Raw genomic sequence first — 26,317 nt, 5'->3', positions numbered from 1 at the left:
TGCTGAGGCGTATTTCTTCCAAATAAAAGAACATACGACTTAAGATACAAAAAGAATAAAATAGAAATCTCCTAACAGAATTTACAGTTTTTAATTGCAATTTACTACTTCCCACTCCCTGGGAAGCGCAAACAGGAAAGCGGTCAGAATCACATCACCCTGTGTGGCCAGCACCAAGACTTACATTCACAGTATCACTCTAGTCAGACAATTTAAGCCATTAAGCCATTTTCCAGGAGCTGCAATTTATTATTATTATCAAGTACAACTTTATTCCTTCCACCCTTTATAAGCCACTAAGTAAAAAGGGATTATTTCATAAGAATGTGCATTTTTCATTCCTTTAAGTAAATGATAAGATTGTAAATGATAAGATTATAGTTTTAAATGCACTGTAGCACTGTCCTCCTCCCATTGTTCATGATTTGCTCCACGGGCCCAGTAATGTCTCCACTGTGAGACTTGTTACTTTGTTTAGCATATCAAATACATCATGGGTAGCTTGCCAGGCTTTACCATGCAGGAGAGAGTAGATTGCCCGGTTCCCTAAGAGGGGCAGAGGAATCTAACAAGGGTTGGCCAGGTCGGGCTCATGCAAAGCAAACGCCCTACCCGCTGTGCTATCACGAGCTCTAAATTTAAAATATCACTAAATGATTTTTCCCCCCTAATAAAAGATCCTATTAGCTGGACTCACTATGCTTAATGCTTTTATATGTTTGTTCGTTTTCTGCATAATGAAAAGCTTAGGTTATTTTATTTTGTTTTTTTGTTTATTTGTGTGTGTGTGTGTATGGTTAGGTGTTTTGTTTGCTTTGGAGCCACAGCAAATCTGAGGGCTTATTCCTGGCTCTGCACTCAGAAATTACTCATGGTGGTGCTCAGGGGACCATCTGGAATGCTGGAGATCAAACCTCAGTTGGTTACATGCAAGGCAAGTATTCAATCCACTGTACTATCTCTCCAACCCCAAAGAAAAAAATAATTCATATTTTTAAGATGAATACTGAAGCAAGCCAGGGTGAGATAGCATATCTGGAATTTGCTTTAAACATATAACAGAAAGAAGAAAAGAGAAAATGAAGCAAATATGACCAAAAAAAATTCTTGGGCTGGAGAGGTAGTATAGTCGGTAGGGTGCCTGCCTTGCACATGACCAACCTGGGTTTGATCTCAGGCACCTAATATGGTCCCCCAGGCATACCAGGAATGATATCTGACTGCTAAGCCAGGAGCAAACCATGAACACTTCTGGGGATGGTCCAAAAACAACAAAAAATGTTTTTAACAGTTAAATTTTTGGCACCACATAGTTCCCCCCAAAAACTACTGAGAGCAATCCCTACGCACAGTCAAGAGTAGCCACTACCACCATGTATGGCCCAAATACCATTCCCAGTGCCCGAAAAAAGGTTTCCTTTCTAATTTAAAAGGATTAAAAACATTTTAGAGTTTTTATCCTCAGAAACCCTAAATTACTAATCGACTATTTCAGTTGCTATACCTCTCATAAACTGCCTATGTATTTTGTGAAAGTGACTAACTCTTACATCCAAGATTTTTTTTTAATTTTTATTAGTGAAACACCATGAGGTACAGTTGTAGACTTACAAATTTTTGTGCTTGGGTTTCAATTATACGATGATAAAATACCCATCCCTCCACCAGTGCCCATTTTCCACCACCACGGGTCCCAGTATCCCTCCCACCCCACATCCCCCCAACCCCACCCTGCCTCTGTGGCAGGGCATTCCCTTTTGTTCTCTCTCTCCTTTTGGGTGTTGTGGTCTGCAAAAGAGGCACTGAGTGGCAGTCATATTTGGTCTATAGTCTACTTTCAGCATGCTTCTCCCATCCTGGAAGGATCCTGCCAACACCCTTTATTTGGTGCTCCCTTCTCTATCTGAGCTGCCTTTTCCCCTAGCATGTGTGGCTGGCCTTCAGGCCATGGAGCAAAACTCCTGGTACAGGCATTCTAGGGGAAAGGGCAGCTCAGATAGAGAAGGGAGCACCAAATAAAGGATGTTTGGAGAATCCTCCCAGGAGGAGAGATGCATGTTGAAAGTAGACTATGAACTGAACATGTTTGCCACTCAAAGCCTCTTTTGCAGACCACAACACCCAAAAGGAGAGAGAGAACACAAGGGATCGCCCTGCCACAGAGGCAGGGTGGGATGGGAGGGATGGGGGTGGGAGGGATATTATCCATGGTGGTGGAAAATGGGCACTGGTGGGGGGATGGGTATTTGATCATTGTATAATCGAAACCCAAGCACAAAAAATTGTAAATCTACAACTGTACCTCATGGTGTTTCACTAATAATAATAATAAAAAAAAAAAAACTCCTGGTACTTATCTCAGCCACTCTTGGGTGTTAGTCTCCTATTTTGTTACTTTATGTTCCCCAGATGAATGCAATCTTTCTATGTCTATCCCTCTCTTTCTGACTCATTTCGCTTAACATGATACTTTCCATGTAGTACCACTTGTATATAAATTTCATGACTTCATCTTTTCTAACAGCTACATAGAACTCCACTGTGTAGATGTACCAAGGTTTCTTTACCAGTCATCTATTCTCGGGCACTCAGGTTCTTTCCAGATTCTGGCTATTGTAAACAGTGCTGCAATGAACAAACAAGTGCAGATGTCACTTCAACTATACTTTTTTGTCTCTATGGGATATATTCCCAGGAGTGGTATTCCTGGGTCAAATGGGAGCTCAATTTCTAATTTTTTGAGAATCGTCCATACTGTTTTCCAGAAGGACTGAACCAGTCGACATTCCCACCAGCAGTGAAGGAGGGTCCCTTTCTCGCCACATCCGCGCCAGCATCGGTTGCTTTTGTTCTTTTGAATGTGGGTCAGTCTCTGTGGTGTGAAATGATATCTCATTGTTGTTTTGATCTGCATCTCCCTGATGATTAATGATGTAGAGCATTTTCTCGTGTGCCTGTTAGCCATTCGGATTTCTTCTTTGAGAAAGTTTCTGTTCATTTTGTCGCCCCATTTTTTTATGGGATTGGATGTTTTCTTCTTGTGGAGTTCAACCAGTACTTTGTATATCCTTGATATCAATCTCTTGTCAGATGTGTAAGTAAAGTAAAGTAAAGGCCCTCCCGTTGATCGTCGATTTGCTCGAGCGGGCCCAGTAACGTCTCCATTGGAGACTTTGTTGTTACTGTGTCTGGCATATCGAATACTCTCGGTAGCTTGCCGGGCTCTCTGAGAGAGGCGGAGGAATCGAACTCGGGTCGGCCATGTTGGCTGCGTGCAAGGCAGACGCCCTACCCGCTGTGCTATTGCTCCAGCCAGTCAGATGTATATTCGGTGAATATCCTTTCCCATTCTGTAGACTGTCTTTGTATTTTGGTCACTGTTTCTTTTGAGGTGCAGAAGCTTCTTAGTTTAAGATAGTCCCATTTGTCTATCTCTGTTTTCACTTGTTTGGCACATCCAAGATTTTTAAAACAATGAAACAAACATTTCATTTATTCTTACCTAGTCTCAGTAAAATACAGAAGTTGCAACTTCTAAATCTAGATATCTATGATCATTTAAACCAACGATTTTATGCATCTGAAACAGACGTACAGATTTTGCAACATCAGTATTTCAGCAAATCTGAGAAGCAACTGTGAAGATGAGATGCTATTATAATTAATATGCATTGTCTCTTTGCAAAGGTATCATAGGAATTTCCTTAGCTATCCTCCTTAGCATTGCTTTACTATTTGCAGCAATAATTCTTGGTGACATTAAGTAAAATGGTCCACCTGTAACATCCATCAACACTCCACCATCTTCAGTAACATTAATGCCAGGTCCTTCCAAGTTCCAGCAGTGAATGCCCAATTCACAGGGATCTAGTTGCCACAAAGATGCATATATACAGCTTCTATTCCAAGACCTCAAATCCCATGATTGGAATGCAATGGGGCCTTTTCATATTAAAATGAACCATTTTAGCCCTGCCACAGAGGTGGGGTAGGCTGGGGAGGGGAGGTGGAAGGACTACTGGGATCTGGGCACTGGTGGAGGGATGGGTACTCGATATTTGTATAACTGAAACCCAAGCACGAAAGTTTGTAAGTCTATAACTGTACCTCATGGTGTTTCACTAATAAAAATAAATAAATAATAACTAGCAAGAATAAATGAATAAATAAATAAATAAATGAAGAACCATTTTAAGTGCTGGAGCAATAACGCAACGTGGAGGGCATGTTTGCCTTGCATGGGCCAGCTTCAATCCCTGTCATCCCATATGCGCAACCCCCCTCACCCCGCACCACCAGGAGTAATTTCTGAGAATTCCTGAGTGCAGGGCCAAAAGTAACTCCTGAACATTGCAAGTGTGGCCCCAAAACAAAAACAAAACAAAACAAAAAGGAGTGCCTTTCCACCGAGAGTGATCCTTGAACACTATCAGGTATGCCTCCCTCCTCTCCCACCAAAATAGGTGGCTTTCCTTTCCTGCCAATAAACATCTTCTCTACATAACTGAATATAGCTCCAAATTCCATCTTTTTATTTATAACAAGGCCAACTGAAACAGCTACAAAAGAAAATCCATGTACACAGTTGTTCCATCAATAGAGCCAAAAACCCACGTGGTGCGTTCGTTAAGATACTTCCCTGTTGCCAGATTCTTCGCCAAGGAAACTGTGTTGAACACTTCTTTATGGATAAATAAGCTTTTATGTTTTCCTAACTTTTTGGTCAGTAGCAGTCATCCAGAGAACTTTTAATCCTAATATTCATTTTATTTTTGTTTGTATGTTTTGGGGCCACACCTGGCAATGCTCAGTAATTATTCCTGGTGGTGCTCAGGGAGAACATAAGGGATATCAGGGATCGAACCTGGGTCAGCTGTGTGCAAGGCAAGCACCCTACCCATTGTACTATTGCTCTAGCTTCTCCAATTGGTCTTGCTAGTGTTACTGTATAATCCATGAATTCCTGCTATGTCAAGGTTAAAGAATGCCAGGCTCTTTAAGTTATTCGATCTGTGGCTCCAACGGGTCCACTTATAATTCGTTTAACTAGCATGCTGTTTACCATAAAGGCTCCACCAATTTATATCACAAACAACAGTAGAAGAAGGATTTCCTATTTCCACAGCCATTCCAGCAACTGTTGTTCTGGTCTTTTTCATATAGACCTTTGGTTTCTTAAACTGTGGATGACAAACCCACTCTACGGTCATGCAAGTCAACACAGGAATCATTTTAAGATAAATTTTCTTAGGAATGAGTATTAGTAAATATTAGTTCTCGTGGCAAGCTACCGAGAGTATCTCGCCCGCATGGCAAAGCCTGGGAAGCTACCCGTGACATATTTGATATGCCAAACACAGTAACAAGTGTCACAGTGGAGACGTTATTGGGCCCGCTTGAGCAAATTGATGAACAACGGAAGGATAGTGACAGTGGCTTATCATGCATGGCTATATATCCAGGATTGCCTAAAATTTTCTCAAACAAAAAGGAGTAGCAAGTGCATAAAGTTAAGAAGCCCTGATAGAGGTCCATAGAGCAAAGCAGGTACAGTGCTTGCACTGAACATGACCAACCAAGTTCAATCCCCTGGTGCCAAATATTACCCTCTGAGGCCCACCCAGAGTGATCCCTGAGACAGAACCAGGACTAAACCCTGAGCATTGTCACATGGGATCCTCCTCACCCCCAAAAAACCCTGGTACGGGCTATTCTCACTGACCTGAGGTACTATCTCATTCCATTTTGATTTGCCTTTCCCTCATACTAAGTGATTATTTTCATGTTCCTGTTAACCATCTTATGTCTTCTTTGGTATACAGATGTCTGTTCAGCTGTTCTGCCCACTTTGGGATGGGTTTATTTCTTTTCCTGCTCTGTTCTGTGAAGTGTTCAGATTGAATATTTACCTTTAGTCAAATGTATACTGTAATTATTTTTTGCCATCAGCAAGGGGTCTTTTCGTTGTTTTTGATTTGGTTTGATTCTAATTTTTGGGAAACACCTGGCAGAGCTTGGGGGTCATTCCCAGTGGTGCTCAGGTAATCACAAGGAGACAGGGATCAAACTGGGGCACATAAAGCATGTTTCCTAGCCCTAGAAGCCAATGGAGTCAAAGTCCCAAAGTCAACACAGAAGCCAGTATCAAGGAGTGTTTGTCTATTTTCTTAGACACATTTCATAGTTTCAGGTCTCACATCCAAGTCTCAATTCATTTTGAATTAATTTTTGTGCATGATATGAGACAATGATATAATTTCATTCCTTTGCTTGTAGCTTTTCGGTTTTCCCAGCATCATTTGTTTACCAGACTTTATTTCTCTCTCTTATGCTCTGGGCTCCATGGTTATAAATTAACTGTCCATATATGCAACTGTATCTCTAGACATTCAATTCTAATGCATTGGTTTACGTGCCTGCTTTAATTATATACCACATACTCATTACCATAGCATTCCATATTCTTTTTGTTGTTATTGTTCTTGAGCCACACCCAGCAGTGCTGAGTGTTATTCCTGGCTCTGGGCTCAGGGATCACTCTTGGCAAGGTTCCAGGGAATCATATAGGGTCATAGGGATGGAACCCAGGTCAGTTGCATGCAAGACAAGGACCTATCCACTGTACTATGTCCAGCCCCTCTGCATTAATTCTTGACCTTCTTTTGGTTCATAAACCTCTTTGAAAATCTAATAAAAACTGTAAAACTCTTAAATAAAATTAAGAATTCCAGATCACTGAATCTCACAGAAGAAAATTTCTGTGATCTGTGAACTGCTAATGTGAACACATTACTTCCATCCTCATTTTAAATTTGGAGCCACAGTAACCACCTAGAGAGTCTTCCTCTTTATAGTTCCATGAGCTAGGGGAGAAGGCAGCTGGAATAGAAAAGGGATCACTAAGTCAATGAGGACTGGAGGAATCATTTGGGATGGGAAATGTGTGCTGGAAGTAAATCAAGAACAAAATGTGATAGCCTCTCAGTATCTGTACTACAAGCCATAATGCCCAAAAGTAGAGGGAGAGTATGGGGGAAATTGTCTGCCATAAAAGCAGGGGGAGGGCTGGAAAGGGGAACAATACTGGGGACATTGATGTCCACTAGTGGAGGGATGGTGTTCGATCGTTGTATGACTGAAACTCAAACAATGAAAGCTTTGTAACTATATCTCACAGTGACTCAATTAAAAAAAAAGGGGGGGGGGGAGAGAGCCTTCCTCCTATCCTATTTACTTTATTTACTTGTGAACAAGTTTTTATCTGTTTGTCTGGGAGGTTGTCTGAGGAACTGAACCTGGGGCCTCATACATACAAGATATGAGCTGTTACCACTGAGTCACATTTACAGCCCTGGGAGAGTGATCTTTAGTAATCTTGTTAATTGCAGTTACATCTCTCAGGCTTCTTGACATCTGCCTTACACATTAAATGCTGTATGCCAAAGTTCCTTGATACTTGGACTGTCAACTGAATTTCATCTCTTCAGAAAGGCCTTTCTAGACAAATCCTATTTAAAAGAGCCATTCTACTAAATACCCTTTATAAAAATCATGGTCTCAAAGTATTTTCTTACAACTTCTATTATTCATATCGATTAGCTGGCTTATTTTACTGTCTATTCAGAAAATGAGCTACTGAATGAAATGTGTGTCTCTTTGCTCTTCATGGCTTCTCTGAGGAAGCCTCGCTCACTGGCTTGGGGTGGAGGCGCGGTCGGTCTCGAGATAGCCTCCGACCTTTTCTGGGTACTCCTTCCTGCCACCCTCTATGGTGCCCCTTTCCAGGGAGCTTCAGGATTCTTCAGCTCACCTCTCAGGGTGGAAGGGATTGTAACCCACAGGTAAGGTCCTGGGACCTGGATTCTGGTCACCTCCCTAGAAAAGCAGGTTGCTGCTCCAGGTGCTGCTTGTCTATTTGGTGTGACTCTCTATGCCCAATTCATAGAGAAGGGTTCCTCTTCAGTCTTTCCTGAGCCTGAGGAAGTCCTCTACCAATATCCACGTGAATTCTCTCCATAGGGAAGCAACATACCCACACCCTGAGGCCTGCCTCAGATGAAGCAGGAGCTTTGAAAAGAGGCCTCTCTTCAGCCATTAATACATACAGAGCTGTGCTGCCGATGCAGCTCCTCCACCTGGACTGAAACCTATATATTATTTCCTTAGTTTGGGGCCACATCTGGAAATGTTTAGAAGTTATCCCTGGCTCTGCACTCGGGGATCATTTCCGGCAGTGCTCTGGGAATCATACGGAATGCTGGAGATGGAACTTGCAAGACAAGTACCTTACTTGCTACAATATCTCTCTGGCCCGGTATAATTTCTCAAAAAGCTTGCTGGCAGGATAATTCAATACTGTTCACCCTTTACCGCCCCCTTTACTGCTTGTATTTGCTTTTTAAATGGGTGGTGGCTGGAGCGATAGTACCGTGGGTAAGGCATTTGTACACATGCAGCCCACTCAGGTTGGTTTCTAGCACCCCGAATTGCCCCCTGAGCCTGCTAGAGGTGATTCCTGAGCACAGAGCCAGGTGTAAGCCCTGAGCACTGCTGACCTAAAAACAACAATAAAACAAAAAAATTCCCTTCTCTTCTTCCTTTCGTTATTGTTACTGCAACAACTGGGGGTCACACTCTTGGTTACCAGGCTTGTGAGGGTCTTGACACTTTGAATACTGTGTACCCAGTGTGTACCAGAATTGCATACTTTGTTGCAGTGCTATCATATTCTGATGGTGGTATTTGCACACCCTTAGCTGGTATAAGCCAGAGATTGTAGTACATTTTGTTGTGGCCATACAGGGATCAGCTCATAGGCTCATGCCAAAGGGCAAATTCTCCTGCACTGACCCACATATGACATGATGGATGGACTCTCATATCTGTCCTCCTCTCTCCTGTACCTCTCCCTGTTCCTACCCAAAAGAAGGTAGCTCTGTGAGACCAAGACTCTTCTATATGCAGCCTAAGTAACCGGTAGCTCTTTTAAAAAGTATTTGAAAATCTGAGATTATTGGTGGGTTCTTGGTTGTTTTTAAATTAATTTTTTAAAATCATTTTCTGTGTTCTGTTAGATTAATTCAGGCCTGATTTTTGTCGGTAAAAAAGAACTTGCTCTCTAAGATGCTTTAATTCCCACACTGTGCTAACCTGAAATAGAAAAATCAAATTTGACTATTTTATAGTATGTTACTTTTATACTATACAGTCCTACATTTATTTAAACTAGTTCACTGAGTTTAGCTCTTTGATGTTTGACTTAATTTTGACAATCCATAGCCTTCTGATACACTTTTATAACTCAGGTATCTGAGTTGCTTAGACCGTTCTTGCTGTTTAGATTTAATTCCAGGATAAATTTTTGACTCCTACAAGGAGTACAAGCAAATGATTTGCTACAAGCAAATCAAACTGTTCAACTTGCTCTTCACTCTGTCCTGTACCTCTTTGTTTTGGGGGCACACCCAGAAAGCTCAAGGCTTACTCCTGGCTCTGTGCTCTGGGGTAACTCCTGGTAGAGTTCAGGGACCATACGTGATGCTGGGGATCAAACCTGAGCTGCATAAAGGCAAGCACCTTAATCCCGGGACTATCTCTCCCACAGGTACCTTCCCCAGAGAAATGGTTACTCTTCTATGGTGAAAGTGTCTAAGAAAGCTATGTGTGCTGCCTTTAAACAATTCTCTTTCTACCTTTGTTTAGTTGTTTTATCTGTCATTACATCTTCAATCTTTGTGTTTTCCCATCCTTTTTTTACTTTCTTTTCATCAATTCCCACCATCGCTCTTCTTTATTTTACAATTGTGTTTGCCTAGAATTATTTTAGAGGGACAGGAGAGATAGTACACCAATTAAGGTGCTTGCCTTGTATGGCACTGACCCAGGTTCAATCCCCAGCATCCATATAGTCCCCCAGGATCATCAGGAGTAATTTCTGAGTGCAGAGACAGGAGGAAACTCTGAACATCACAGGGTGTAGCCTTAATATATATATATATATATATATATATATATATGTATTATATGTGTGTATATGTGTGTATATATACACACACATATGTGTTATTATATTATGTGTGTATGTATACACACGCACACACATACACACACACACACATATATATACAGACTGACACTGGCTCTTAAACCTGTTATATAGACCAGGCCTTTTGTTTGTTTTGAGGCCACATCCTGTGATATTCAGAGCTTACTCTGGCTCTGCACTCAGGAATCACTCCTGACTATGCTCGGGGACCATAAGGAATGTTGGGAATAAAACTCAGGTAGGTCACATGCAAAGCAAGCACCCTATTTGCTGTGTTATCTCTCTGGCCCCTGGAATTATCTGGGAGGGAGGAACAAAGAGTGGTTTTGGGACACTCCCAGAGATGCTCAAGTGTTACTCCCAGCTCTATGACTAGGGTTTCATGGCCGGAAGATGGCCAAGAAAAAGAAGAAAAAGATTTTTAACCTAAGTTTCTAACTTCATTTATAGAGTACATATAGAATACGACTTGAAAATTGAAAGAAATAAAATGCTTAAGTTATTAAAATAACAAACAATTATAAATCCAAAGCTTAAAGGCAAATAGCTCAAAGTCAATGATGTGGCTCAAGGGTTTGTAAAAGCACATGCCTAGTATGTGTAAGACCAAGGAGTTTAGGATCAAGGTCTGGGAGACAGCATAAGGGTCAGAAGCACATATCTTATATATCTGAGGAAGCAAGATTGATCCCCAGCACAATATGGCAACCTCCCTCTAGCACCACTGGTAGCCCAGACTACACTGCAGTGGTCCTCAGCATCACTTAGTCTGAGCTGCACCACACTGCCAGGGTCTAGCATTGAACTATCCAGCCCAGTTAGTCAGGTATAAATGGGATGCCCCCAGTGAACTGAATAATATTCTAAAAAAATCCTCTTGAAGGTCTACAAACTACAAGGAAGCACAATAAGCAGAAACAAATAAACAAGATAAGCAGGTCTGCTATCTGTACACTTAAATTTTATATACTTTCCCTGTGCATTTTAATTTAAAACATGAAAAAATATCTGCGGTCTGGAAGATAGTACAGTGGTTAAGATGCAACCTGGGTTTAATCCCCAGTACCACAAGGCCTCCCGAGCATAGCTGGCTGTGGAGCTGAAGTCCCCTGAGCATAAGACTAGACATCCCTGGGCCCAACCACTCTCTACCACTAGCTAGCTGGTCAAAGTATTGTCAGGAGTTATCCTGATCTCCTGTTGGGCAATCCCCCCACCAAAAAAAAAAAAATTCCTAATATTTTCTAATAATAAATCCCATAATCTTACCTTAAACCTCTGCTAAATATTACTTCAAATAACCTTAAAGCCAGACTTTACCATTATTAGAATAAGAAACATTAACATCTCAGGAAGTGCTAAAGATCAAGATTATAAAATCCTGCACATCTTAATTATAAAATGGCTAACAGTACACTGAGTAATATAGTTACCAAAGCAGATTACTTTCAGAGATTAAAAAAAAAATACATTTAGGTACTAACCCATTCCCCTTCTGGGTTCCCTTATTTTGGCTAGTGAATGGCAGCACCATTTTCCCAAGTATTCATAAGTAATTCCTCCCTCTCACCTTTCAATCTAGAATTCAAATTACTAAATGGTTGTTATGTTTACACTAGATCATGACAGCAAAAATAAGAAAAAAATTATTCAAGCTTCATTCAAAGAGAGCGCGCGCGCGCACACACACACACACACACAAACACACTGACAGTGTAAATGCAAAAACACATCTAGTATTTACCAAAATACACTGTATTATGGTTTTGATAAGCTGTCAAGTTATCAAGTTAATAATCATTCATAGGTTTACTAATAATGTTATTGGATGGGAAAGAACAGGCATTTCTAAATTCACAAAAATCTACAGAGCCAATGCAGGAGGTAAGGTGTTTGCATTGCATGCAGCCAAGCCCAGTTCAGCCCCAGTCACTAAATATGGTCCTCTGGCAGAACCAAGAGTAAACCTAAGCACTGCTGGGTTGGGCTTAAAAGCAAAAATAAAAATAAGAGGGGCCAGAGGTGACTGTACAACGGGTAGGGTGTTTGCCTGGCAGGCAGCCGACCCATGTTCGATCCCCAGCATCCCATATGGTCCCCTGAGCACCGCCAGGAGAAATTCCTGAGTGCAGAGCGAGGAGTAACCCCTGTGAATCACCGGGTGTGACCCAAAAAGAAAAAAAAAATAGAAAAAGAAAAAGGAACCATCACTCTTTTATAGATGCCAACATTTTTTTCTGTGTGAGTCAAACAGTGAATATTTTATGGCTCCAAGTCACACAGTCTTTTACAACTACCCAACTCTGCTTCGGTAGAGTATAAATAAATAAAAGGAGTATGCTCCAATTTACCAAAACAGTTAATTCATAGGCAGTCTGCTCCTATTCTAGGAGGATCCTAAGGACAATATAAAACAGAAGTCAACTAATCTATTAATCACGTGAACCCACTAATTTATTAATTTCTTAATGAAATGAGACCAGTGCTTTTAGATTGTGAGGAAAGTATTGAAAACACAAAGGTAAGAATCATTGCTTCAAAAATTTACGTTATTTATCAGCTGAAAAATGAAGAGATGGTAGTAAATAATACCCAAGGTATGCTCTAACACTATAATCTCTATATCAAGGCCAGAGATGTGAACAAGCAGAAAAGAGAACTCGCCTTGCCTCTGTAAGGTAGCAAACCTGGGTCAGTCACATGCAAGACAAGCACCCTACTCATTCTACTATCCCTCCAGCCCCTATAATTTTTTTTATAATAAGCAAAGAGACTACAATTTGCAGAAGGCCCAAATGATGGTTTGTATTTCTATAATAAAGTATTTTTAATTAAAATATATTTTATAGACATAATCCTATACAGAGTTAACATACTACAGCATGGTGTAAGCATAATTATTATAACACCAGGAAATTAAAAAATGCATGTGATTCACTCCATTATGATGTTCACTATATTACTATGGTCTGGAACCATACCCACAGTATCTCTGAGGTATGTCTGTGTCAGGAAAAAAATAACTATGGAGGGCAAAAAACAGACAAATTAAAGCACTTGAGAATGTATACCAGTTCAGACCTAAACACTAGTTCATGTTTCAAACTACTATTTATACAACATACTCCAGGAAGATCTGGGCCTGAATGACAGCATAGCAGGTAGGGCATTTGCCTTGCACATGGCCGACCCTGAGTTTGATTCCTCCGCCCCTCTTGGAGAGCCTGACAAGCTACCAAGAGTTTTCTGCCCGCAGGGCAAAGCCTGGCAAGCTACCCTTGACGTATTTGATATGCCAGAAACAGTAACAACAAGTCTCACAATGGAGATGTTACTGGTGCCCGCTTGAGAAAATCGATGAACAACAGGAGGACAGTGCTACAGTGCTACTCCAGGAAGATTTATAAAGTTTTACCTATGGCAGCTACTACTCATTAAGAAACTGCTCAATGAGTTACTACTGTTACCCTTTACTTTCCCGCCCAAAAAGGATTTGAGAACCGTGATATATACTTTACAAATTGTTGAGTAGGGAAAGGTTAAAAAATGATGCAAAATGGGGCTGGAGCAATAGCACAGCAGGTAGGGCATTTGCCTTGCACGCGGCCAACCCGGGTTCGATTCCCAGCATCCCATACGGTCCCCTGTGCACTGCCAGGGGTAATTCCTGAGTGCAGAACCAGGAGTAATCCCTGTGCATCGCCAGGTGTGACCCAAAAGGCCAAAAAAAAAATGCAAAATGGATAAATGCAAGGTAGTGGATGATAATAAAACTGTCAAAAATTAGAATAAAGGTGAATAAGCTAAGCATTATGATTAAAAGATGAATTGTCAAATGGGATTGAAACAAGCACAATCCAATACATACTCTATCTAGATATACTTTGATGACATTATTTTAGCTTAAGGTAAAAACATAATGACTCATATGCAAGTAGACTTCTGACAGGTAACACCCTCTTTTCCAAAACTATAAAGCACTCCCCCAAATTAAAAGAAAGAAGTTAGACATTTTCTATGGGTATTTTTTCTGAGCGTATATACAGGAGAAAGTCCACTTAGGTGACTGACAAAAATGTAGCTATAAGAATATTGTATATTATTCTATATTACAACTATGTCCATAATTAAATGAGTTAAGCATCTCATTAAAAATCTGAGTTTGGGGGCCGGAGTGACAGTACAGCAGGTAGGGCATTTGCCTTGCACGCAGTCAACCCGAGTTCAATCCCCAGCATCCCATCTGGTCCCCCAAACAGTGTCAAGAGTAATTCCTGATTGCAGAGCTAGGAATAACCCCTGAGCATAGGTGGCTGTGACCCAAAAAGAAAAAAAAAGTCTAAATTTGGAGGACGGAGAGATAATACAGCGGAAAAGCCTTGCACACAGCCAACCAATCTCCAGCATCCCATATGGTCCCCTGAACACTGCCAGGAGTAACCCCTGAGCATCGCTAGGTATGATCCCCCAAGAGACAATACATGCATATTTATTTATATATATTTACTATATGTTATATAGTTATGCTATATTTTATATACATAAAATTATGCTATATTTTATGTATATTTATGTATATTTTAAAATTATATATTATGCTATGTAGCAGTATATAAACTATATTTATTATATATTAATTTATTAACATTATATATTATATTTATAAATATATGAGTTTGGGGCCAGAGACCCGGGTTCTATCCCCAATATCCCATATTTTTCCCTGAGTTTGCCTGAATGCAGAACCGAAAGTAAGCCCAGCACACCACTGGTGTGGCCCAAAAGTCAAATACACACACACACACATACACACACACATACACACACACACACTCAAAGACTTTTTGCAAAGACAGCCCTAGTTTAGGAGTCACACATAGGACCAACTTTGAGTCAATACTCAGCATTTCATGGCTTCCCAAATATCACCAAGTGTAACCCAGGAAGCATTTGGGAGAGTGCTTTATAATTTTGGAAAAGAGGGTGTTACCTGTCAGAAGTCTACTTGTACATGAGTCATTATGTTTTTACCTTACGCTAAAATAATGTCATCAAAGTATATCTAGATAGAGTATGTATTGGATTGTGCTTGTTTCAATCCCATTTGACAATTCATCTTTTAATCATAATGCTTAGCACCAAGATTCAATCCCAGGACCCCAAATGGTCCCCCAATGCCCCACCTGAAGTGACACTGAGCGCAGAGCAAGGAATAAACCCCGAGCACTGCTGAGTGTGATCCCCACCCAAAAAAGAAAGAAAAAAACAAAATCAATGCAGCATAACTTCATAGTACAGATTCAAAAAGGAAAGAATTCCACAAAGGATGCCCCTGCCTATTCATCAGAGTTCAGTGCATAAGTGTTAAGATTAGGTCAGTTTCCAAGGTAAAAATCAATATTGAAAAAACAAAAAGTAAAAGTATTTTTATTCAGTCAAAACTCAGATAAATCAGTTATTACCCAAAGTGGGTGACAACCCCCCCCCCGAGGGTGCTGGGACAATGGTGCAGAGATGATTTTTTATTTTTCTGAAATGGAGCAGTGGGTCAGTGGGTCAAGAAGTTTGGGAACCTCTGATCTAAATAAAAAGTCTAATAGGATCTACAAAAGGCTTCTAGAACAATTTAATTTAGTGAGGCTGCAATATACATGATCAATATGCAAAACTCAATTATGTTTCTATAATACTAGCAACAATCAAAAATTGAAATCTTTTCAACTACCTTTTATAACAGCATAAAGAAATGTGCAGCATCTATAAACCGAAAACTCAATGCACTACTGAAAAAAACTGAAGATGACATAAATAAATGAAGAGATTTACCACGTATGTTGGAAGATTCATTACCTTTAAGATGACAATTACCGAAATCAATCTACAGATTCAACTCAAACCCAATCAAAGTTCCAGGTTTTCTTATAGAAAGAGACATTCTAAAATTCACATGGAGAAGCTGGAGAGATAGTACAGTGGGTAGGGTGCTTGTCTTGCACATGGATCCCCGGCACCACACATGGTCCATGAGCTCCCCAAGAGTAATCCCTAAGTGCAGAACCCGGAATAAACCCTGAGCACCGCCAGGGTGGCCCATACACCAAAAAAGTTTTCTTTAATAAAATAAAATTCACCCAGGGGCTGGAGCAATAGCACAGTGGGTAGGGCATTTGCCTTGCACGCAGCAGACCCGGGTTCAATTCCCAGCATCCCATATGGTCCCCTGAGCACCGCCAGGGGTAATTCCTGAGCGCAGAGCCAGGAGTGGCCCCTGTGCATCACCGGGTGTGACCCAAAAAGCAAAAAAAAAAAAAAATTCACACAGACATAAAAAAGGTATAGCAATAATAATTTTAATATAAAAAAATTAGAAAGCTAACATTATCAAGTTTCAAAGTGTGCCATAAAGCTTCAGTAGCACTGTAGCACTGTCCTCCCCTTGTTCATCAATTTGCTCGAGCAGGCCAAGTAACGTCTCCATTGTAAGACTTCTTGTTACTGTGTCTGGCATATCAAATACAGGTAGCTTACCAGGCTTTGCCGTGCAGGTAAGCTACTCTCAGTGGCTTGCCGGGCTATCTGAGAGGGGCAGAGAAATCAAACTCAGGTCGGCCGGTCAGCCACATGCAAGGCAAACTCCCTACCAGCTGTGCTATCACTCCAGCCCAAAGCTTCAGTAATGAAGACAAATAGGTACTGGCATAAAGAACGTCCAAAGCCAATTCACAGCTATGTGAACTAATTTTCACCATAGGTGCAAATGTTTATTCAATGAAAAAACAAAAGTTTTCCACAACTGGGTATAAAACTATGAACTTTCATTCATACTTCATGCCATACATAAAAATGCTGATTTCTGAGAAGTCATTTTAAAAGAAGACATAGAGGGGCTGGAGCAATAGCACAGCGGGTAGGGCATTTGCTTTGCACGTGGCCAACCCTGGTTCGATTCCCAGCATCCTATATGGTCCCCTGAGCAGCACCAGGGGTAATTCCTGAGCGCAGAGCCAGGAGTAACCGCTGTGCATTGCCGGGTGTGACCCAAAAAGCAAAAAAAAAAAAAAAAAAAGAAGACATAGATCATGAGTGAAAATTGTACTGCCCTTCCTCCCCACCCCAACAAGACCCCGAGTCATTGCCCACAAACGGCCTCTCTGGCTCCTGATCAAGCTGCTTAATGGCCAATTTCCAAGAGACTCAGAAACAAATCTCAGAACCCAGTGGCTTTTGGCAAAAATGCGTCCAGATACCGCAGGAGGTTACTGTCGCCGGGCCACTCCAGGGGGGAAAAGGTGTTGTCCCTCCACCTGCTCCCTATAGGCAGCTCGGTGGCTACCATCCTCCAGAAGCCACTGGAGAGTCAGGTTTGGGCCGTCAATGACAAGTCACGCAGGGCCTCATAGGATGGGGTGGAGCCGGCCCTTTCCTCCCCATCCCAATGAGACCCCAAGTCACTGCCCATGAATGACCTTTCTGGCTCCTGATGAAGCTACTTAACAGCCATGACCCCAGAGACTCAGGAACAAATCTTGGAACCCAGCAGGTTTTGGCAGAAATTCCTCTAGATTTAAGTATTAAAACTTCGGAATTTCGGGACTGGAGAGATTGCACGCAGCCGACCTGGGTTCGATTCCCAGCATCCCATATGGTCCCCTGAGCACCACCACCAGGAGTAACTCCTGAGTGTTGAGCCAGGAGTAACCCCTGTTCATTGCTGGGTGTGACCCAAAAAGCAAAAAAAAAAAAAACCTTCAGAATTTCAAAATCACGCAGCCAATACTGCAGCCACGTGATATCATATGTTATTCTTAACCAGAAATAGAAAACAAATTGTCTAGTGTTGCCTTTTCAGTAGATCTGAGTGTTGGGGTAAAATCTCAAATAATAATGGTGGATCTAGTGTCAAAATATTGACTGTAATCAAAGTAGAAAGAGTGTAATGTGGAAATCATCTGCCCCACAGGTAGGGAGAAGGTGTGGGATGGAGGTATACTGGGGTTTTTGGCGGTGGAGAATGGGCACTGGTGAAGGGACGGGTGTTTCATTGTATGACAGAGACTTAAACCCAAAAGCTTTGTAACTGCTCTCACAGTGATTCAATAAACAAAATTATAAAAAAATGAAAAAAAAAGTAAGGTGGAGTTCATGTCCAATTCAATTAGCTAATTAGTGGCTGAATAAATAGCAGTATTCCCACATTAGAAAGAAAGAAAGAAAGAAAGAAAGAAAGAAAGAAAGAAAGAAAGAAAGAAAGAAAGAAAATTGTACTGCCCGTCTCACCAAAACTGGGGATCAAAACCTGGGCCCATCACATGCACGCTAGTCCTCTGGGTTATTTTCTCAATCAAAAGCAATTGTTTCTAAAAACTTTTTAGTAACTGATGATTATGAACTTTTATTCAAAGAATAAGATCAATTACCTTTAAATCCTTTCCATCAAATCAACAACCAATTATATAGACAGTGAAAATTTAAGCCTTATTGACACTAATCACTCTTTTCTTTTACCACCTTGCTTACCTTCCTCTTAACTGTCATAAAAATTCTAATTATTCCTACTTGGGGGTATATTTTAGCTTTTCAGCCTGAATCTATATATCCCAAATTTCAATTCTTTGGTGTAAAATAAAACATTTTTTTCTCTTTTTTTCTTTTTCAGTGCCAATAATCAAACCTAGAGTCTCACACATATAAGGCAAGTGACCTACCATTGAGCTAAATCTCCAGGTATTACTTTTCACCTTCTTAATTGAGTCCTGAATATTTAGGCAAACACATTTATAAAAATCAATTTTAAATAGATTTAATCTATTTAAAATTAAATCGATTTTAAAAAGCCTTCATAAGATCTAAACCTATAACCCCTTCAGGAGAAAATCTTAGTCTTGAGTTAGGTAAACATTTCTTACTGCTAACTAATACCAAAGACAGAATTCAAATGAAAATACATGAATAAAATGAACTCTGCCAAAACTGAAAACCCAGTCTTTAAAAGACAGTGTTAGCAGGGGAGGTAGCACAAAGGCTGCAGCACATGCTTTTCATGTAAGGGCCCTGTGTCTGGTTCCCAGCAAGGCAGAGTCCCCCAGGCACCACCAGGAATGATCACAGAACCAGAATAGCTCCTGAGCATCACTGGGTGTAGCCCCACACACGCGCCCCCCCCCCCCAAAAAAAAAAGGAAACAGGGGCCAGAGCAACAGTATAGAAAGTACACCATCTGCACGTGGCCTACTCGGGTCCCAATCCTGGCATCCCATACGGTTCCCTGAGCACCGCCAGGAGTTATTCCCGAGTGCAGAGCCAGAAATAAGCCCTGAGCACTGGCAGGTGTGGTCCAAAAAATAAGACACACCAAAAAGAAATATTAATGAGGCCAGGGAACGGCCAGGAACTCAAAATGCCTGCCTTATAATCATATGGTCACAAGTTCAAAACTCCAGCATCCCATAATACAGACCATGGCCACGCCAAAGCCAGGTGTGTGTAAGCAACACAAAAAGTGGTACAACTCCCAGCACGCACCACAATTAAAGAGATGGACAAGTGTCATAACCAGAACCAGTGACTCCTGGCAAACACACGTGTGAGCATGGCAGTGACAACAACTGCCCCCCATGAACACCACAACCATACCTTGTGTACCTCAACTAGGAGTGCATTAGGCAGAAAGCACTACAAATAAAGAAGCACAAACCCTGGCGAGCACCTCGGCAGAGCTGGAGCACCATACCTGATGCACAACCCCCACAGCTAAATGCGTGAACACCACAGCTAGACATGAGCACAATTCCATCAAATCAACAGTCACAGAAATGACCCTGAGGAGAATCACAACAAAGGAAGGGGCGGAGGGAGTTTAAAAAGTCATCTATAAAACAACTGAGAAAAGCTGAACACTCACTGGATATTTAAAAGACATTAAGAAATAACTGTGAGGAGGCTGGAGTGGTAGTATAGCGGGTAGGGCGTTTGCCTTGCACGCGGAGACCTGGACTCGATTCTCAGCATCCCATATGGTCCCCTGAGCACCACCAGGAGTAATTCCTGAATGCAGAGCCAGGAGAGTAACCCCTGTGCATCACCAGGTGTGAACCAAAAAAAAAAAAAAAATTGTGAGGGGTCAGAGACATAGTACAGGGGTTTGCATGCAGCCAAACTTGGTTGGATCCCTGACACCACATTTGGTCCCCTGATTACTGCCAGGAGTAACCTCTGAGTACAGAGTCACAAGTAGTCCCTAAGTACTGCTGGGTGTGGCCCAAAAACATAATAGGGGCCCAGAGAAAGAGCCATGTCTTGCAAGTTTAATCTTGAGTTCAAATCCCTGGTATCCCACTGAGCACAAATCTACAAGCTCTGCAGTCTGCCATCCCAGCCCTGAAAATTATTTCCAGTCATACCAAGAACCATGTATGTGTACTGGCCACAAAAATTAAGGGTCAAAGAGGTCAGAGTGGGTGCATAAGCTGTCTGAATCCATGTGTTGCTTGCGCCCATGTGGCAGAGAACACGTGGTGCCCAAGCACATGTGTCACCCACATCTCCCCTCTTGAGATGTGTACTTTCATGCTTTTGTGTCTAACTGCTGGGATGTGTGTAGGGGTTGTCTCTGCCCTTGGAGAAGCCCGCAGTCTCCCTAGTGCTTCTCTCTCTCTCCCCCCCCATACCCCCACACCCCCAAAAACCCCTCCAAATAAAATCTATTTTGCTTCAAAAAACAAAGGGGTCAAAGTGATAGTAGAGTGGGTAGGGCATCTTGCATGTGGCCTACCCAGATTCGATTCCTAGCATCCTATATGGTCCCCCGAGCACTGCCAAGAGTGATCCCTGAGCACAGAGTCATGGGTCAGTAAGTCCTGAGCACCACGGGGCTTAGAATAACAAAACAAGTGAAGTGCACGTTGTTTTCTTCCCTTGGTTTGTAGACCCGCTAAAATCACTGTATTTATTATATCAATACTATCCAACAAAAAAAAAATAGTTCTGTGACCCCTTGCACCCAGATGACCCCAATTTATGTCCTTGGCACTACAAATGGTCAACCAAGCACCACCAAGGGTCACTCTTGAATACAGACTCAGGAACAGCCCTTGAAAAAATCTGAGTCTGTACAAAAAAGAAAATATAAACTTCTCTAATTATAAATTTGAAGGTCAAATAGTAATACACATTCTGATTTCCTATCCATTCCCATTTCAATTCATACACTATCATACTCATCACAGGAGGGTTTCTTCTATGAAGACAGAGAAAAACAAAATCTTTAAAATTTATTGACTGCTGGGGCTGGAGAGATAGCACAGCGGGTAGGGCGTTTACCTTGCACGTGGCCAACCTGGGTTTGATTCCCAGCATCCCATATGGTCCCCCAAGCACCGCCAGAAGTTATTCCTGAGTGCATGAGCCAGGAGTAACCCCTGTGTATTGCCAGGTGTGACACAAAAGGAAAAAAAAAAAAAAAGACACTCCTGTCACATACAGGCAACAGCACTATATTTCAGATAAAGACCACTAGCTTTAATTACTAAGTATCAAATCACATAAGTTTACAGTCTTCAGGAAAATAATTATCTACAAATTTTGAGTAAAGCCAAATGTAAAGAAATCAGGATGTGGATTACCTATAGTTCAGATGCCCTATATCTGTATGAATATCCTCAATTCAACTCTCAGATATATATCCACTCTGGTATTGAAGCATCAAAACTAGAAACCAGACTTGCATCTCATCTAGATGAATCTGGTAATTACCACTACATTCTAAAACTCAGGATAATCAATATATTTTATATATTAAATATATATAAAAATCAATATAATTTTCAACTTTTTAAAAAAAGCTAGAGTGAGTAAACCTTACTACAAGGTAGGGCTGGGGTGGATGGGGACCAAAGGTCAAGGACAGGCCTTACACGCAAGGACTCCTGGTTTCCATCTCTGGCACTTCAACAACAAAAAGTGTCTAAGTATCAGTAGAGGATATTCTGTTCTGAAATTCCTGTTTTTAAAAAGATGTTTAAAAGAAAAGAAGGGGAAAAAATGGGCAGGAGCAATAGTACAGCAAGTAGGGCATTTGCTTTATATGAGGCCAACCCAGGTTCAATGCCCGCACCCCAGAAAGTCCCCCTGAGTCGGCCAGGAGTGATTCCTGAGCACAGAGACTAAAATAAGCCCTGAGGATCACCAGGTGAGCCCAAAATAGAAAAGAAACATACAAAAATAAGAATGGTGCATATATATGTACACACCAAAAAAATACATATCGACACACATATGTATACATTTTATTATTTAAGACAAAATACAGTATTAAACAGAAGCATCAAAAACAATGCTATTTGTACAAGCAATAGAAGTGGTGTGTAACCAGCATCCCTACTTTACTATTTGTGTAAACCTGACAAACTGATGACCTGTGGATTTTTATCTTTGGTGCTGGAGAAGCACTACTCCAGACATGCATTTGGAAGACACCATGGGATGCCAGGGACCTAGTTCAGGACTCCTACATGAATTCCAGCTCTTTCGAGCCACCTCTCCAGACTCTGAACAAGTTTTTTTTAAGCTATAGCCCAGGTGCAGGAGAGATGGTACAGTGGGTAAGGCCCTTGCCTTGTTCACGGCAGTTTCAATCTCCTGCTTCCCATATGGCCCCCCAAGCACCATCAGGAGTAATTTCTAAATGCAGAGCCAGGAGTGACCCCTCAGAATAGCCAGGCATGACCCCAAAACTAAAATAAATTGCAGTCCAGAGTCAGACAGAGCCCAAGGGGTTGCAAAGCCTTGAATGTAGGAGGCCTGGGTTCTGTCCCCAGCAATGCACAGCTAAGAGATGTCCCAAGCGCAGGTTGGGGAAGGTGGGTATGAGGAACACTGCAATCTGATCTCTTCTGAAAGGGATAAACACAGTAATTATATTAGATTGTTGAAAATTAAATCAGTTAAATCACATGAAGCATATACTACTGGATCACTATACATCAAATAAATGGTCAAAAATCCAAAACCATACACAACACTTTTTGAAGATAAACTGCTGGAAAACAGTGAGTCTCTCCTAGAGACTCACTACTCTTAGCACTTGCTAACCCTTATGAAAGGTGATATGGAAATTCTACTTTTGAGAACTTATCCCATCAATATTCTTCCACAGGTGTGAAAAGACTTCGCTAATACATTTTTAGTTTGTTTGTTTGTTTGTTTGGATTTGTTCTTTGTTTTGCTTTGTCTTTTTCCTGCTGTTGGAGACTGAACGTATGGCTTCAAATATGTCTTCTTCCACTGAGCTAGATCACAAGCCTATACTGGGTTTCTTACTGTAAATTCAAATGTCAAAAGAAAGTGATGACTAAAATAAAAACAGAAAATTCATGACATGAACACTGTACAGCAGTTTGGGGTTTTGTTGTTGTTTTGTAAATAGAATTAGTATTTTGTATAATTGACCTGGAAAGACCTCTTAGTGAAAATGCAAGACGTGTAAACAATATATATGCTAGGTAACTTTTCCCATAGAAAGACTGAAAAATAAAAATACAGAGGTGCATCATTCATAGACACTTTCTGAGAAATTTTTATTAGACAATTTCAACAATGTGCTGATGTGTGAGTGTAAGTACACAATCCTAGAGTGGCCTACAATACATCTTAGCTAGGCACTGCCTACTGGAACCACTGTGGAACTATGTATTCCAACCCTGAAACACTGGTTAAGCAAAAGTAACTGTACATGCTCATCCCTGTTTATTTTTGTACTAAGAGAAATAATGGTTGGAAGAAACTGGATAGATAGAAGGTAGAATGGGAGGGAAGCCTCAAGTACGTTCTGGGTTTTTGGGGGGACTTTTATAAATGGGGAGTGGGATTTTTTAAGCTACATAAATATTTTACCTATCCAAATTATTGAATTTTTTTTAAATTATAAGTATCTGGCATACATTTTTAAATTCTGAAATGTTAACTATTTCTATAGCTATTCTTATTAGTATTACCAACAAGCTCAAAAACCTTTCTGGATCTCTTTTCTTTTGCTCTCTAGGAGAGTCTCTTTTAACTCCCAAACTATCATTTGCTACTCTAGTGTAAGCATATGGTGTAGGTCCTGAATGCCTTTATCATTTTTTAACTTCCAGGAGTCTTGCTTGGACCTAGTACATATAACATTCTGGAGGAACAGTAAGATCCAAGTACTCCAAAGAAGAAAACAGTGGCCATCTTTTAAGAGATTATATTAATTTTAATACCTGAACACTGAAAATCTTGAAAAACTGAACTTGCTGACATAACTGTCTCAACTGCGGCCCAGCCAAAAATCCACTTACACTTTATTCTTTTCCTAGTACTTCCCCTGACACTGACATCGTGTCTCAAGCCAGGTCACTACATACCAACTCGGCAATTACTGCAACCTCTGAACCGTCTGTTGTGCTCAGTCCCAACAACCCTGGTACATCCTGCCTAGGCAAAAGGACAGTTGTTGAGCGTCCACTCTCAGATACATGTTCACATAATAGTCACGGACTCAAGTGTCCTTGCAACTGGGTGCTTCGGTTGTTCTTCTGCTATGGGGGCTAGTCTCCGAGCGCTCGGGAGCCCAACTCTGACTCTCCCGCAGGCCAAATACTCCACTGACAGCTACACAGTAGCTTTTCATTCAGGCCCCTCCCCTTCCCTCCTCCCGCAAGCCCCTTCAGCTCCAGAGCTTCTTTCAGACGGTTCAGTGGTCCTTCCCACCCCCCCCATACACACACACCCCCACCTCCGCCACCTGCCCATCCCGACAATTGCAAGGACCACCTCATCCCTGCTCTCAACCCCGAGTCGGTCCCCAACGCCATCCCCGCTCCCAGGCAACGCTCCCTCCCCGCGTCCCTTTCTTCCCCCAGGACCGGGCGAGCCGCACAGCCCTCGACTGACAGCTCGACTCCGCGGTCTCCGCGGCCTTCCCTCCTCCACCCTCCCCTTCTCCCACACGCACCGTTTTTCCCTCGCTACCACTCACTCGCCCCGGTGTCTCCGGAAAAAAAGAAAAAAATGCAGAGCCGCCCTCCCTCCCCAAGCTCCGCGCTCTCCCCACCCCCTTTCCCCCACTGACAGCTCCGTCACCTCCATCCCCATGTGGCTGCACCCTCCCCCACGGCCTTCCCTTGACAGCTCGGGGCCGGCTCCCTGCCACCGCTCCCGGGGCCTCCTCGGGTGTTCCCGGCCAGCCACCCCCACCCCGGCCGTGCTCGCCCGCGGTGACCCCCACCCCGGGCCCGGTGAAGGGCGTGGGGGAAGCGGGGGCGGGGGGAGGGTTGCTGGGTCAGGGGTGGAGCGGGGGGCGTGCAAGGGTTCCACTCACCCACTCTCCCGCATCACGTTGCTGTCCCCGCAGTCGCAGGCGCCCCCGGCCTGGCTGCGGAACATGTTGAAGTCGTGCCCGGTGTGGTCGCCCTGGTGGAAGCACTCGGCGCACAGCGACATGCACGGGGAGATGCCGCACGTCCGGCAGCGGTAGGCCACGAAGTTGGCTGTCCAGACCAGGCCGCAGAGCGCCGCGGGGTCGTAGGCCCGCACGGCGGCGCAGAACTCCTCGTAGCCGCCGCCGCCCGCCAGAAGGCACTTACACCACTCCAGGGCCTCCTCCTCGGCCGCCCCCGGGCCGCCGCCGCCGCCCGCCCCCGGGGCCTCGTCGCCGTCCGCCGCCGCCGCCGCCGCCGCCGTCGCCGCCGCCGCCGCGGCCCCCGGCCGCCCGCCTCTCAGCACCCGCTCCAGCAGCGCCTGCAGCTCCTCCGCACCTGCCCGGTTGTCCGGCCGGCTGAGGGCCGCCTTCAAGTGCGCGGCGGTGGCCGCCTTGTCCAGGACCAGCCCGGGAGCCGGCAGCTCGGCTTGGGGCGGCTGCGGCCCCCCGACGGCCGCCGCGGCCGCCGTGGCTGCCGCCGCCGCCGCCATGATGAGAGCTCAGAATTTGGAGGAGTCCAGGGCCGGCGGTCCTCCCCGGAGGGTGGGGGAATTGACTGCTGCGACGGCTCGGCCCGCCCAACTCTCGCGATATCCCGAGCTGCGCCGCACCTCCTCCCGCATCCCCGCCCCAGCCCTACGCCCCCTCGGGCCGCGGGGGGGCCTCCCCGCTCCCCTCCTCCCGGCGCCTGGAAGGCTTCCCGGGGCTTCCCCTCCTCCCGTCTCAAGGCCAAATTTGAGACCTCTTGATTTCAGGGACGGTCCTGAAATCCGCTCGTTTCTCTCGCTGTCTATTCGTTTGTTTATTCTTTTACTTCTTTTGATATGGGC

General features: G+C 43.0%; 1 protein-coding gene across 2 annotated transcripts in view; it reads right to left on the bottom strand.

Moving 5' to 3' along the window:
- The window catches only part of UBR3 (ubiquitin protein ligase E3 component n-recognin 3), a 178,775-nt gene extending 152,705 nt beyond the window's left edge, over positions 1-26,070 (bottom strand). For both annotated transcript variants that reach the window (XM_056110292.1, XM_056110293.1), the window contains exon 1: positions 25,389-26,070. In XM_056110292.1, coding sequence (XP_055966267.1) covers positions 25,389-25,978 — 590 coding nt within the window. In that variant the 5' untranslated portion in view covers positions 25,979-26,070. The remainder of the gene's footprint in view (positions 1-25,388) is intronic.
- Positions 26,071-26,317: the final 247 nt, after the last annotated feature.

This window comes from Sorex fumeus, unplaced genomic scaffold, assembly GCF_029834395.1.
Source record: "Sorex fumeus unplaced genomic scaffold, SorFum_2.1 ptg000009l, whole genome shotgun sequence".
NCBI classification, from domain to species: Eukaryota; Metazoa; Chordata; class Mammalia; order Eulipotyphla; family Soricidae; genus Sorex; species Sorex fumeus.
Note: the sequence above shows the minus strand (reverse complement) of the source record. Positions and strands in the feature narration are given on the sequence as shown.